Source organism: Didymosphaeria variabile (assembly GCF_027946475.1).
Source record: "Didymosphaeria variabile strain IMI 356815 chromosome Unknown scaffold_2, whole genome shotgun sequence".
NCBI classification, from domain to species: Eukaryota; Fungi; Ascomycota; class Dothideomycetes; order Pleosporales; family Didymosphaeriaceae; genus Didymosphaeria; species Didymosphaeria variabile.
Genome location: NW_026611621.1, coordinates 546928 through 560278, shown reverse-complemented (window position 1 = coordinate 560278; position 13351 = coordinate 546928). Strand labels below are relative to the sequence as shown.

The window sequence follows — 13351 nt, the reverse complement described above, 5'->3', positions numbered from 1 at the left end:
CCAGCTGGCATGGTCCGTTCAGCCTATGAAGTCGATAGTCATCAGCCGAGCATATCCACTTCAAGGTGTTGGATCTCACGAGATTCGCAGACTCCATGGCCTACTCCACAATGGGCGCAAAATCACACACTAATGGCTCGCCACTGTTTGACAAGCTTACGGACTCTCACACGCAATAGCCCAGCCCGTGCTCCCCAAAGCAGACGGTGTGGTCGATCAGCCACGAGAGCCGAACTGCAAGTCTTCAGCTAGAGCTTGGTGTCATCGGTAAACCTCGTGTGCAGCCGTGTGGATAGCTATAATCAGCGCTCTTTGAGGGAATATCTTATTGTTACTGCTTTCATGATCGTCATTCGCGACCTACTCCGTCTTTGAACTCATCATGGGCTCTGGCAGCCATCGAACGAGCTCGTGGGCCATACTACTACTTTCATATGTATGAACCTGATAATCGAGCAAGCATTTCGCATGGGAAAAACTGACAACATCGTGTTAGGCCTGTTCGTCGCTTTCACAATCCTTAGTTGTCCCAACGTCCCCTCTGGACGACTGGGGCTACACAGGATGCTACACGTATGCCTTGCCATAGGTGGTACTGAACATTACAACTTATATGACGTAGGGATATCGGAACTCGTTCATTGAACGATGCCAGCACAACCAGCAGCAACATGACCAACTTTAATTGTATAGACTTCTGTTCAAAAGGTGGATATGCTTTCGCAGGCACGGAATACTCTCAGGAATGCTATTGTGGGCGTAAACTAAGCACTGCGGCAAAGTTAACCGAAGATGCGGACTGTAATTATGGCTGCAGCGGTATGTATTACCCCGACTAGCTGTGTGACTTGCACTAAAGATCATCAGGTAATTCGAAAGAAGCCTGCGGAGGACCCAACCGACTGACAGTCTTCAACAACACCGTTACTAGTCAAGGACCGCCTTACGTCAATCCTGGCTTGAATGGCTACCGAAGTCTTGGTTGCTATACGTATGTGCCATCTATGTTCCAGCCCCCTTTGTCAGATGACCATGCCTCAGAGCATCATTCAAACTTAATCTGTTGGCAATTTAAATCTTTCATCCGCAAGTGCCTTGCTCTTACCCACGTTACGGCTAAATCTTGTTCTTGTGCTAACAAACCGCGACAGTGATGATGGGGCTGGAAGAACACTCGATAGAGAAGTCTCAGGTACCTTTCCTGGTGGCTACCAAAACAGCACAGTCGCAAACTGCGTATCTGCTTGTTCTAGCGGCGGTTACGCATATGCGGGCCTGGAGTACTACGGAGAATGCTGTAAGACTGTTTCTTTATCTGAGAACATACTGAGGACCAAAGACTGATTGCCTCCTACAGGGTGTGGTAATTCCCTGCACAATGGGGCAGCAATAGCGTTAGATCAAGATACTTGCAACACGGTAAGCGACTTAATGCGGCAATCGTCATCTGCTCAAAATCCTTCAAACAGACTCTAACAAAATTTGCTGGTTCGAAAGCTAACCCGAACAGCTTTGTAACGGCAATCAAACAGAATACTGTGGCGGGCCGGACAGACTGAATTTGTACACAAATTCGCCTCCACCAAGCTCGAGCTCACTATCCTCCATCGAGATGTCGACCATATCAATGTCGACAGTGGTGTCTTCTCTTACGCCTTCTTCAACGTCTGAAAGTATTGTCCAAAGCTCATCTTCGGTTGTTTCATCTGCATCTTCTACAGCATCGCCATCAAGCTCGGTAATGGCGCCTACATCATCAATCACATCGTCGGTGGTATCTTCATCTTCTGCACCGGAAGTTTCAACTATTTCGTGGGGCACAGCCCTCAGCTTGTCATCAAGTTTTCCGGTTTCTTCTACTCTCACCATGAGCTCTTCCGCAACGTCTGCAGCCCCGATCAGCTCTTCAGCTCCCTCTTCGACTGCTGTGATGAGCTCGCCATCGTCTGTAGAACTTACGATTATGACGAATTCGACGTCATCTGAGGGGGTAGTGAGCTCTTCCACCATCATATCTACTGATACATCAACGTTTTCTACAATAGCAACATCAACGATAACATCAAAATCTGGTCTAAACACATCTTCTACGTCAATTTCGCTAAGTTCTACGAGCTCTGCGCCTACAGTGACTGGAGTTCCTACACCTCTCCCTGTCGGTTGGCACTATAAAGGATGCTGGATCGACAACGCAAATGGGCGAGTCTTCGCCACTCAACTACCGGAAGCCAACGACATGACCGTCGAAAGGTGCATCGGAAACTGTACAGCTAACGGGTTTGGAGTGGCAGGTATTGAATATGCTTCCCAATGTTCTTGCGGGAATTATCTTTCGAACGGAGCCGCTATGGGACAGCAATCAGACTGCAACATGCCTTGTGCCGGGAACGCCAAAGAATTCTGTGGAGACGGCAACAGACTGAGTGTCTACTCTAACAGTACTGCTAACCTCACCGTATACGCCGTTCCAAAAGTGCAAACGACTGGATTACCCAACAATTGGCAGTACGTTGGATGCCTTAGTGACGACGCTCCAGGCGGCGTGAGGGCGCTTCCCTACCAGCTTATTTTGAACAACAACAACACAGCGAACAACTGTATTAGTCAATGCTCCGCCTTTGGGTATGCTTATGGCGGACTCGAATACGGCAACGAGTGCTATGTAAGCCCCAACCTAGTTCCTACGTCCGTCATCGACTGACCGAATCCAGTGCGGTGACTTGGGGGATATCCAAACCGCAAATGCTGCTAGCGCTCCTGAGTCGGATTGCTCAGTATTTTGCTCGGGAAATGCGACAACGCTTTGTGGAGGATCCCGTCGTCTTTCGCTGTACAAGTGGACGGGTCCAAATCTTGCTAAATGGAATTACGCATCCGGAAATGCTGCGGGAGCATACCAATTCTTGATTGGCGGCGTAGTTGTCCCTCTTGTCACTCAAGCTGCGCGAAACGGCAAGGTTACTTTCCTCGAAAAATCCGGAACAGGACCTCCAAACTCGACCGGTGCCTACGAACTAGACATCGCCCAGCTTAATAATTTCACCGGCGCCTGGCGACCGATGCATGTAAAGACCGATGTCTTCTGCTCCGCTTCTCTTACATTACCGGATAAAGCAGGTCGTCAGCTCAATGTCGGAGGATGGGCTCTAGATGCCACTTATGGGGTTCGCCTTTACTGGCCAGATGGCTCTCCTGGCCACTGGGGACAGAATGACTGGCAGGAGAACGTAAAGGTGCTTAAGCTACAGAATGGAAGATGGTATCCGACTGCAATGATCATGGCAAATGGTACCATTCTAGTTGTTGGTGGCGAAGAAGGGTCAAATGGAGCCGCGATTCCTACACTGGAAATCTTACCAACACAGGGGCCTGTGGTATACGCCGACTACCTGAGGCGCACGGATCCCAACAATCTGTACCCTTTCCTAGCGGTCTTGCCCAGCGGCGGCATCTTCATACAGTATTACAACGAAGCCGCCATACTCGACGAAGTCACTTTACAGGTCAAGCAGCAACTACCCAACGTTCCTGCCGCCGTGAACAGACCGGACGGGGGGAGAACGTATCCCAATGAGGGCACTGCCGTCCTATTACCACAGACTGCGCCATACACAGCTCCGCTCAAAGTTCTCATCTGCGGTGGTTCAACGCCTTACCAAGGGTTCGCGCTCGACAATTGCGTGACCATAGCCCCAGACGTCCCGAACGCAAACTGGACACTCGAACGCATGGTAAGCCCGTCCACCCCCCCTTCTTCACAACCATCTCAAAGTAACACCGAGCAGCCCTCCAAGCGCGTAATGTCCTGCATGGTCGCCCTCCCAGACGGCACCTACCTCATCCTCAACGGCGCCCACCAAGGCCAAGCCGGCTTCGGCCAGGGCTCCGACCCCAACCTCAACGCCGTCCTCTACGACCCCACGCTCCCCCTAAACAACCGCTTCACCGTCCTGGCAAACACAACCGTCGCCCGCATGTACCACTCCGAAGCCATCCTCATGGACGACGGCCGCGTTCTGGTTTCGGGATCCGACCCCGAAGACGACCGCTTCCCGCAGGAGTACCGCGTAGAGGTGTTCATCCCGCCGTACCTCATGGGTAGCCCCGTACAACCCGTCGTTACACTCCCTTCAGCACAGTCGGACTGGGTGTATAGCGGGACTTACACGTTTACTGTTGACCAGCCCATCGCCCGGGTATCTCTTCTCGGCGCAACGGGGTCCACGCACGGGAACAGCATGGGGCAGCGTACGCTGTTCCCAGCCTTTGCGTGCAGCGGTACATCGTGCACTGTTACGGCGCCGCCGGACAAGTACACGTGTCCGCCGGGGTGGTTCCAGCTGTACGCGCTGAGTGCGACAGGCGTGCCGAGTAAGGCGGTGTGGGTGAGGATTGAAGGGGATCCGGCGCAATTGGGGAACTGGCCGGCTCAGGGAGGGTTCAAGCTTCCGGGGGTGTAGGTAGAGGTTGGTTGTGAATATAGAACGGATACATAGGAGGTGGGGCATTGGGTAATGTTTTGTGTTTAATGTTTGTACTTATGAATGCTAGATACATAATTGCATGGGATATTTGGTGTTGTCTCTTGCGCCAGGAGGAAGCTGAGCGGAGTCTTCGTGCTGTTTGCTCTTTTCCGAGTGCCTCATCGACCATGTTGCGTTTGCTTCCTCGATGTCAGACCCAAACAGTATCGCAGTCTGTTCTCCCCCTGTGGCTACCAGCCTCTCCCAATATTGCGCAATTCCTCGAAACAGCAATTCATCGCTAGCCACAAGCTGAGAGCCTTTTCTGTATCGCACTTCCTGAAACAGCAAATTATGGCGAGATGCATTCTCTATCTCAACTTCTCACCCTGTGGCTGCCAGCCTCTTTCGATAATCCACAGATTTCTCGAAACTGCAAATTATGGGGAGATACATTTTCTGTCTCAAGTTCTTATCGCTGGTGGTTGCAACAAGGCTGGACAACGTAGCCAATGTGGCGCCCTTACTCTCAAACAGCATGCTCGTAATCGCGCCTTATTACCGTACTCCCACCCCCAAACACGAAAATCCTCCACCGTGTGCCTTGATCGATATCCCGTTCCAGATACTCGGTGTTGTGAACCCGACTGTGGGTGGTCTGGAGCCGTCGCATGCCCATCCTGCCGCCAGAAGCGACCTCGTATTCCTGCGACGCGATGTGACCGCCCGCGGCACACTTCTGAACCATCTGTCTCGAACAGGGAGCTTGGACCTGAAAATAGCACCACGCACGTGTATCCTGCAGGTTTCAAGGCTTCACCGTTGTCTCCTTCCACGTTGAGGTGTGTCGCATCGTTCTCGAACGCCCTAGCTCGGAACTGTGCAGGTGCGATACGAGCACTTCCAAGGTCGCTCGCCAAGCGTTGCCTTGTGCGTCCCCCCGTTCTGCACATTTCTACGCCGATAACATGCAGATTCGATAAATCGCCAAAGTTTCAATACTTGCGTGCTGCGCTTGGGCTGCATCGAAAGCCGGTGTGATTTGCCAGGAGGAAGCGTAGAGATAAGAAGACCGGAGTGCTAGTTGCAGCATGCAGTTTCAAGGCGCAGGAGCGAGCGATGAGCGCAGGGGTAGCGGTGATGGTGTGCTGGCCGGCATGTCGGTTTCGGTTCGGGATGCAGCTAAGACCAGGATCAGATGCTGGATTGGGTTGCGGCTGTAATCTTGTGCAACGAGAGAGCGATCATTCTAGGCGCCGTTGATATGGTGCATAACGTCTCGTTCGTGTGCTACACACGATCGCTCTCCTCCACCTTTTGTATAGGCGACGATTGCTTAGGCTCTTGCAACATCCTCCGTTCGCACCGTTCTTCTCCACTTCCTCCGTTGATCGTAGCCATTCCACACCCCGTCTTGGCGCTAAAGCTTTGCGCAGCATCTAGAATGGGTCTGTACATTGCGCATGGGCATAGATTGTTGAAGGTGCTCACTCAATCTTGCGCACCGTTCGATGCGTGACTTTGGCATTGTTGATATCCTACGACCTCCGAAGACTGAAGTCTTGCGCACCGTGGTGTCGCATGCTGGAGGATCGTTCCCGTGCGCACGCTGAAGGATCCTTCGCGTTCGCTTGCCGGGCAAACTTCGATCGTCTTGCTGAGTGTTGTAGACGCGAACGACCTGCATGAAGCACAAGCACTTGATTGTCATGAAATTGTATCAGTTGCTCCCTCGAGGTATCGTGTAGGTAAAAGTAAGCTTGAAAAGAGTGGAGCAAGCAGTTGGGCGTACGTTCCACATGTCGTAGTGGCTGATGGCGCGCGGAAGCCTTACCGATGTGGGGAATGATGCGCTTGAGCCCCCACAGAAGATTTCTGACATCGTGAACGTCGCCTGCACCGACGCCATGTTATGCTGCCTATCATCGTCGCGCACTCGCTGGTCGCGTGTTTAGGTAGGCCGTCAATAGGAGGAGAGAAAAATGCGTATCGGCAGAGACGAAGACCGATGTAGCGAGAGACAGGGAGAAGGAGGCGGACAGCCAGAGCAGTCGTTGCCTTTGGCGGGCCTTGTGTCTGTCATGGGACCGTGAGGAGTAGGCACGATGGCATTCTGGCAAGAGCTAGCTTTAAAGGTGCCCCTTTTCTGAGCTTCCTCGGAGGCAAAGCTCTGAGTCGTTGCATGGAACGATCTGCTCGAGTGTAGTACGCTTGTTGACCGAGTCTTGGCCATGCTGCCCAGCACCGTCGCACGCTCGCTGGCTGTTCGTAGGCCGAAAAGAAGGAGGAGAGGAAAAAAAGCGTATTGGCAAGCCGCAAATCGGTATAGGGGGAGGGAGAGAGCCGGAGCAGTGGTTGCCATTGGCGGGTCTCGTTGTTTGTCGTGGGACGTGAGGAGTAGGCACGATGGCGGCACGATGGCGGCACGATGGCGAGAGACGGCTTCGCAGCTGCCCCCTCTCTGAGCTCCCGCAGGCAAAACTCTGAGTCGTTGTTGCATGAAACGACTTGTTCGAGTGCCTGATCGAGTTTCCTACGCTCATTGACCGAGTCTTGACTCTGGTCCGGTACTCGAGCATGACGCAGCCATGCTACAGAGGGTAGAGCGCCATGGCATGAGGAGCTGGTGAAGGTCGAGGGTCCACCATGGCCATTCTCCTCGTCCCCACAACCACTGTCTCTCACACCATCCGCGTCCTAACGCCAACCCCACGCCCGCCAACATTGTACGCTCGATCAGACACGTAAAACAGCTGCGTGGCCTGCAGCAGGATGCCTTCTCGCAGCTCGCCCTTCGCTGAACAATCCACGGCCGTCGTTTTCTGGGTCTCGAACGGACCCAGCTTCGCGACAGCCTCGACGGTAGGTTCTTGCGTCGCGCCTATCAAACCGCAAAACACTCGAGCACAAAACTGATGCTCGCGGCGAGGGCGACGCCATGAAGTACAGCGTTGCCGCCAGCTAACCATGTGTAGGCCCTCCGTGAACGATCCGACACGACTATCGCGGTCGTGGCGAGGCGGCGCCGTCGACCAACCCCTTCTCCGTACGATTTCCAAGCTCCCAGCGTTTCGCTGGGCAGGGGCATATAGGGGCAGCTCAATATTCTCTTGCGACGAGGACGACGACATGCGTTGCCGCCAGATAACCATGTGTAGGCCCTCATTGAAAATTGGTGTCGACACGACTGCCGCGTCGCGAAGCTGCGCCATCGACAACCCCCTTCTCCGTACGACCTCCAAGCTCCCAGCGTTTCGCTGGGCAGAGGCATATAGGGCAGTGATAACGGTCTCTTACGACGAGGATATCTTTCGACGAGAACATCATGCGACGGAGGCGACGACATGAGGTACAGCGTTGCCGCCAGCTAACCATGTGTAGGCCCTCCTTACACGATGGTGCCGACATGACTACCGCGCGTCGCGAAGCTGCGCGGTCGAGACCCCCCTTCTCCGCACGACCTCCAAGCCCCCCGCGTTTCGATAAGCAGAGGCATATAGAGGCAGCTCAACAGTCCCTTACGACGAGAACATCATGCGACGGGGGCGACGACATGAAGTACATCATTGCCGCCAGCTAACCATGTGTAGGTCCTCCTTGAACGATTGTGCCGACACGATTACCACGGTCGTCGCGAGCCTGCGCCTTCGACAACCCCCTTCTCCGTACGACCTCTAAACCTCCCAGCGTTTCGCTGGGCAGGGGCATATAGAGGCAGCGATAACAGTCTCTTACGACGAGGACATCCTTCGATTAGGACATCCTTCGACGAGAACTTCAGGCGACGAGGGCGACGACATGAAGTACAGCGTTGCCGCCAGCTAACCATGTGTAGGCCTTCCTCGAACGATTCTGCCGACACGACTACCGCGGTCGCGGTGAGCGTGCGCCATCCATAACCCCCTTTCCGGCACGAAGCCCAAGCCCTAGCCTTTGTGCCGAGGGCTACAATGTGAAGCACAGCATTGCTACCAGCTAACCATCGTAGGCCACCTTGAACGATAGTGCCAACACGACTACCGCGGTCGTGACGAGCCTGCGCCATCCACAACCCCCTTCTCCGCACGAACTCCGAGCCCTAGACTTTCGCTGGATAGGATGCAGATTGGGGCAGCGATAACACTCCCTCACGACAAGAACCTCCTGCAATGAGAACCTCCTACAACGAGAACGTCCTCATAATAAGAAGATCCTACGACTAGAAGATCCTGCGACTAGAAATATCCTGCAATGAGAACATCCTACGACGAGAAGCTCTAGCAATGAGAAGCTCCAGCGACGGGAAGCTCTAGCGATAAGAACCCCCTGCAATAAGAACCCTATGCGATGAGAACATTCTGCGAGGAGAACATCCTACGAGAAGAATGTCCTGCGAGGAGAACATCCCGCAACGAGAACATACCGCGCTGCGAAGGCCTCTCTGAGCGCCCCCGAACGGCGGCAAACACACGCAAGGTCGGCAGCCAAAACTTCCTCGCACACCAGCGGTACATCGGCATATCCATGCTGTTAGAGGAGGCATCGGAGAGTGCGCCAAGACGCCAGCGGCATCCCTCGAAAGGATGGGGCGAGCCGTGTAAGCCTACCGCAAAGAAGACACTTCAACAAGCCCGCCAGAGATCCTCAGTGGCGGCAGCAGGGTATCAGAAAGAGCACTTTGGGAGGCTTAGTCTGCGCAGAGAAGCTCGTCATCGCCCCAGTTGGGCGAATAATTACACGCCGCTTCAATGCCATCCTGAACAAGAGCTCGCATCAGGGTAGAAAGAGTCGGAATTGCGGGAAGTGCAATGACACTGCACAGGAACTGGACTGGAGAAAACCCGTTTGCACATGACTTGCGAGTCCCTATGCTGCTTTGTTGAAATCCCGGCGCATATGCAAGTCTGGTCCGCAATCTTGTTTGGCTTCTTCTAGAGGAACCCGAGCTGCTACACTGAGCCATCGGGACGGCCCTTCTTGTTGCTCTAGCAGCCCTGCAGCTGGTACAATATGACTTGGGTACACGTCAAGGACATGCTCCTAGAGAAGTCTGAACCTGCGATGTGCGCAGTGTGGATTGTCACGACCACAACAGGAGATATGCGTTACCCCTTCGCGGTCTGGTGGTAGAGATGGAGCCCCTCATGTTGCCGTGACACTGAGGCTGGGCTCGCCTATCTCAAAGTCGTCTCGAGTGTGCAGCCGCTCTCCAGGGGAACTTCGACATTTCTGGCGCTTACGATTCGCCTGGATCTCTGATGCTAACGCATTCTGGACCCACGTGCGGTCTCTGGTACGTTGTCGTTGCACGATTTCGACAACGTTCATCATTGCGGACGACCCACCGAAGCCCGCGAAGGTATTCCGGAATCTGATGATAGTGGAAATGCGCGATATAATGTCTCGGGCCAGTCACCGGATAAGGTCGTCTGAAGTCATTCGGGCAGGATCCAGAAACTGTATATCGATATCGATCATGCAAAACGACAGCATGCATTGTAAAGACCTTTCGAAAGGCTGAAGCAAGATAAGTCCTTCCTTCTACAGCCAGGGAACAGATCGATGTCAGCTAGCTCCATGCAGAGCTTTTCCAATGTGTTTGATACGGCACACATACTTTTTTCGACACCCGTGAAAGACTATTCTCTTGCATGGCCAAGCACACGGATTCGGAGCCGCTCTTGTCTGGGTCTGAGGATCGGTTCCACCACAATCCTCCCTTGGAGACCCTGCTTGGTGGATTGCGGCAGTCGTCGATGCCGCGTGTCTCTTGAAGCGAGACACAATGTCAGGATCATGTTCAATTTCTTGATACAGCTTATTAACGGGCACAATATCCTGCGGGAACCTCGCACTTCTTGCAGCACCACGACTATGACCCTTGGCTTTAACCCCGGCTCCTGATTATGCGCTTGTCCCGCCTCTTCGAACCCTTGCGAAGAAGTCGGCATATCTCAGTCGCATGGCTCTCTTTGGTTCTGCCATCATCGCCAACGTATCTTCAGTGCAATAGCCAACAATATCTGCCCATTCTGGACCGGCGCACCAACATTTCCCATCTTGGAATGGTTCGGCGGGCCGTTATCGATCGCATGAGGGGTGAGCCCAGACTACCGGGTGACGATGCGAGCATCGATGAGCTTCCATGGATGGCACAAAAAAAGCCAGTCGCTCCTCCTTCGATTAAGTCCTTGTAGAAAGATATCGACCACCATCAGCGAACATGGCTTCTTCGGGGCATTGCGAAAGCCCATCAAGAGTGACGTTGAATCGTCTGAGCCTTGTGAGCGGAAGTGATACTCGCAATAGCCCATCCTCTCTCATGATGATTCGCTCTGGTAGCTGAGCCTTCCTGCCACTAACATAGTCCGTGTACAGCGTCATGAGGACGCATTCCGTAACGATGGCTGTTGTTGCTCAGCATCCTTCACGTCGCCGCCGTTGTCAACGCTCGACCAGATTGCCGGACTGTGTGACCTGAAGTCATGTGATATCGAACCGCAAGAAGTTTATCGGATGTCATGAGAGCGTATCGTACATTGTCGCCTAGGCTAGGATGTTCCAAGCGCCTCGGAATTGTATCGGCTCTGGTACGGTCAGCGAGACGTCCAGCGGGAGTGGGGTTCATTGCCACCAGGGGCCTTGGATAATCAATCCACTCCCCTTTACGATCCACGTCAAGGAAGCCATAGGCCTTGGCGGTAATGATCTCGAGCTTGTGGCGTTTCCATAGACGCTGCCGAGTAGACAGGGGATTCAGCTTGTCGGGCACCTGGCCAGGCATGTGTACATCGATAGCGAAGGTTCATGTCGATATCGAGTTTGAAGTTGCCGCACCAATGGCCAGTTCCAGTCGCCATCCTGCTCTGTAGGGAGTCCTCCCATACGCAATATGCCAATATCGGATCCAGGATAGCGATCAGAAACGAACATTTGTGGATTTCTGTCCTTCTCGTGGGACCAGCTTCTTCGCAAGCTTTTTAGCTTTTTATGATACGCTTCGGTAGGGAGGTTGATCTGGTCGTTATTCGAGATTTCGATATATGCTTGAGCTTTTCGAAGCAAAGAAGTGGACCTTACCGTCTGCGCTTGGTAAAAGAGTTAGTCTTGGGTGCGAAAGAGAATGCAAAGTCGGGCTGCCCGCGAGGAACTCGTACACAAGATTACTTACGATTCCGCTGCGACCATTATGCCTGCCCTGCTTGCGAAATGAGAGGCGATCCGAAGTGCAGATCGAAGTCGCAATCGTTATTTCAGGTGAAAATGTGGGCAACAAGCCTTGCGGTCCGGCGGCTTGATTCCCAGCAGCGCGAGCAGCACACCACACGCCTGGGAGAAAGACTACGGAACCTAGGAAATAAGCTCGAGCTTAGAAGATTATCTGATTCGGATCCAACAATATGCGCGATTGGCTCAAGGCCTATGTCGCCGTCTCCGAGGAGCCTTGGGGCCCTCCCGCTTTGTCACGTGCATTCGCCCTCGGTGGGGAAAGGGGTGCGCCGACGCGTTCGTGGAGCTTTCTCAATTCCGGCGTCTCGAGAATCAGAATGCCTGTCGTTATTGCTGCGTGGCCGTGCCTGGTCGTTGTTGGTTGTAGGAGGTGTCGCGGTGGAAGGGCTGTTCGTTCACGCTACGGTCGATCTCAGCAAGCTCGGGGCGATGCGCAACTCAGGCCTACGAAGCATGTTAGCGGCACCTCATGCGCGACCGGCATGGTCGCGAAGGCAATAGCAAGGACGTTTTCCACCGTGTGGTATGCCTGGCAAGCTGGCCTTTGAACCAACCGCTGCGGCGCCCTAGCACAACCGGCGGGTGCACCTCAGACGTACCTTATTCGAGGTTGGATTCAGTAGGGCGACGCCCTTATAATTGTGTCTCTACGAGGTCCCCCTCCTTTTGTCGAAGGGCGCGCTTTGGTGGACGAATCCGCCCCTTGTATATCCTCCGCGGCACGCCCGCAATCGCCGCCAGGGTGCCGCTCTCGGGGTGTCCTGCTGCCGAAGCTACCTCGCCTCCGAAAATCTGCCATATCAACAGGTCCCTAGTCGCAAGAAACCCGCTGTGTCGGTGGTGGGACGCAGTCGTGGTGGTTGGGGTGTGGGTGAGGGACGAGGGCAAGGCGGCAAGTTGAGCAAAAGAGGTCGAAGAACACCATGGCCATCTTTCACTTGCCGCCAAAGTTGAGCGCATAGCATTTAAGCTGCATCAACATGACCCCTGGCTCGATTAGCCCAGATTTGGCATAGCTGGCATGCCAATGCCTGTTGCGACGCCATAACCATTGGGTCTGCAAAAGTTCTTGAGCAAGAACAGCCCCTATTGCATGTATGCGTGGTCATCATCAACTTCCACCTTGAGCCAAAAACATGAAAAGGCGCTTAGGCCATGCCAGACAGAGAGGAAACCCCACATGTGGCTTTTCGCACCTGCAATCGGCCTCCACGATGGGGAGACAAGGCCCATGGCAATGTAAAGTGTGGACCACAACATCCTGCGGGTCCTGCATGCTTTGGGGAAGCTGTCGACCCTGATGTATGCGTTGATTTTGTTGGTACACCGTTTGAGAAGCATGAACACCCCCTGAAAGACGCAAGGCAAGCCCTGTCGAAGTTGTATGCTCGCCGCACTCTCGATAGGGCCTTGCTACGACGTTTGTCGAATACACGCTAGCTGCCTCGACGTGTAGCTCCAGCGGAGGGGGTGATTGCCTCTCCTGCCTCGTCAACGCACAACCGAGCCCACACCACGTCGCCGTGTAAACAAGTGAAGGCAGCCTCTCCCCCACCTCAATTCCTCGCCCCTTCAAGCTTCCACAAAGGTCTATCCTCAGTTCTTTACAGCTATATATATTAAACGGTTGAGGTCTTCTTTCATCAGAGGTTCAAGGCCCGCGATCCGTGGAGGATTGG

At 53.8% G+C, this 13351-nt stretch overlaps 2 protein-coding genes across 2 annotated transcripts; one reads left to right on the top strand and one right to left on the bottom strand.

Moving 5' to 3' along the window:
* Positions 1 to 1524: 1524 nt before the first annotated feature.
* Positions 1525 to 2010, bottom strand: N0V89_001870 (uncharacterized protein; the record flags this gene model as incomplete). The annotated part of the gene is made up of 1 exon (XM_056210681.1): positions 1525 to 2010. The coding sequence occupies one exon, from the start codon at positions 2008 to 2010 to the stop codon at positions 1525 to 1527; it is 486 nt and encodes a 161-aa protein (XP_056074154.1).
* A 361-nt stretch (positions 2011 to 2371) lies between these two features.
* On the top strand, positions 2372 to 4460 carry N0V89_001869 (uncharacterized protein; the record flags this gene model as incomplete). The annotated part of the gene is made up of 2 exons (XM_056210680.1): positions 2372 to 2662; positions 2712 to 4460. 2 exons carry the CDS (start codon positions 2372 to 2374, stop codon positions 4458 to 4460), a joined length of 2040 nt encoding a protein of 679 aa, XP_056074153.1.
* Positions 4461 to 13351: the final 8891 nt, after the last annotated feature.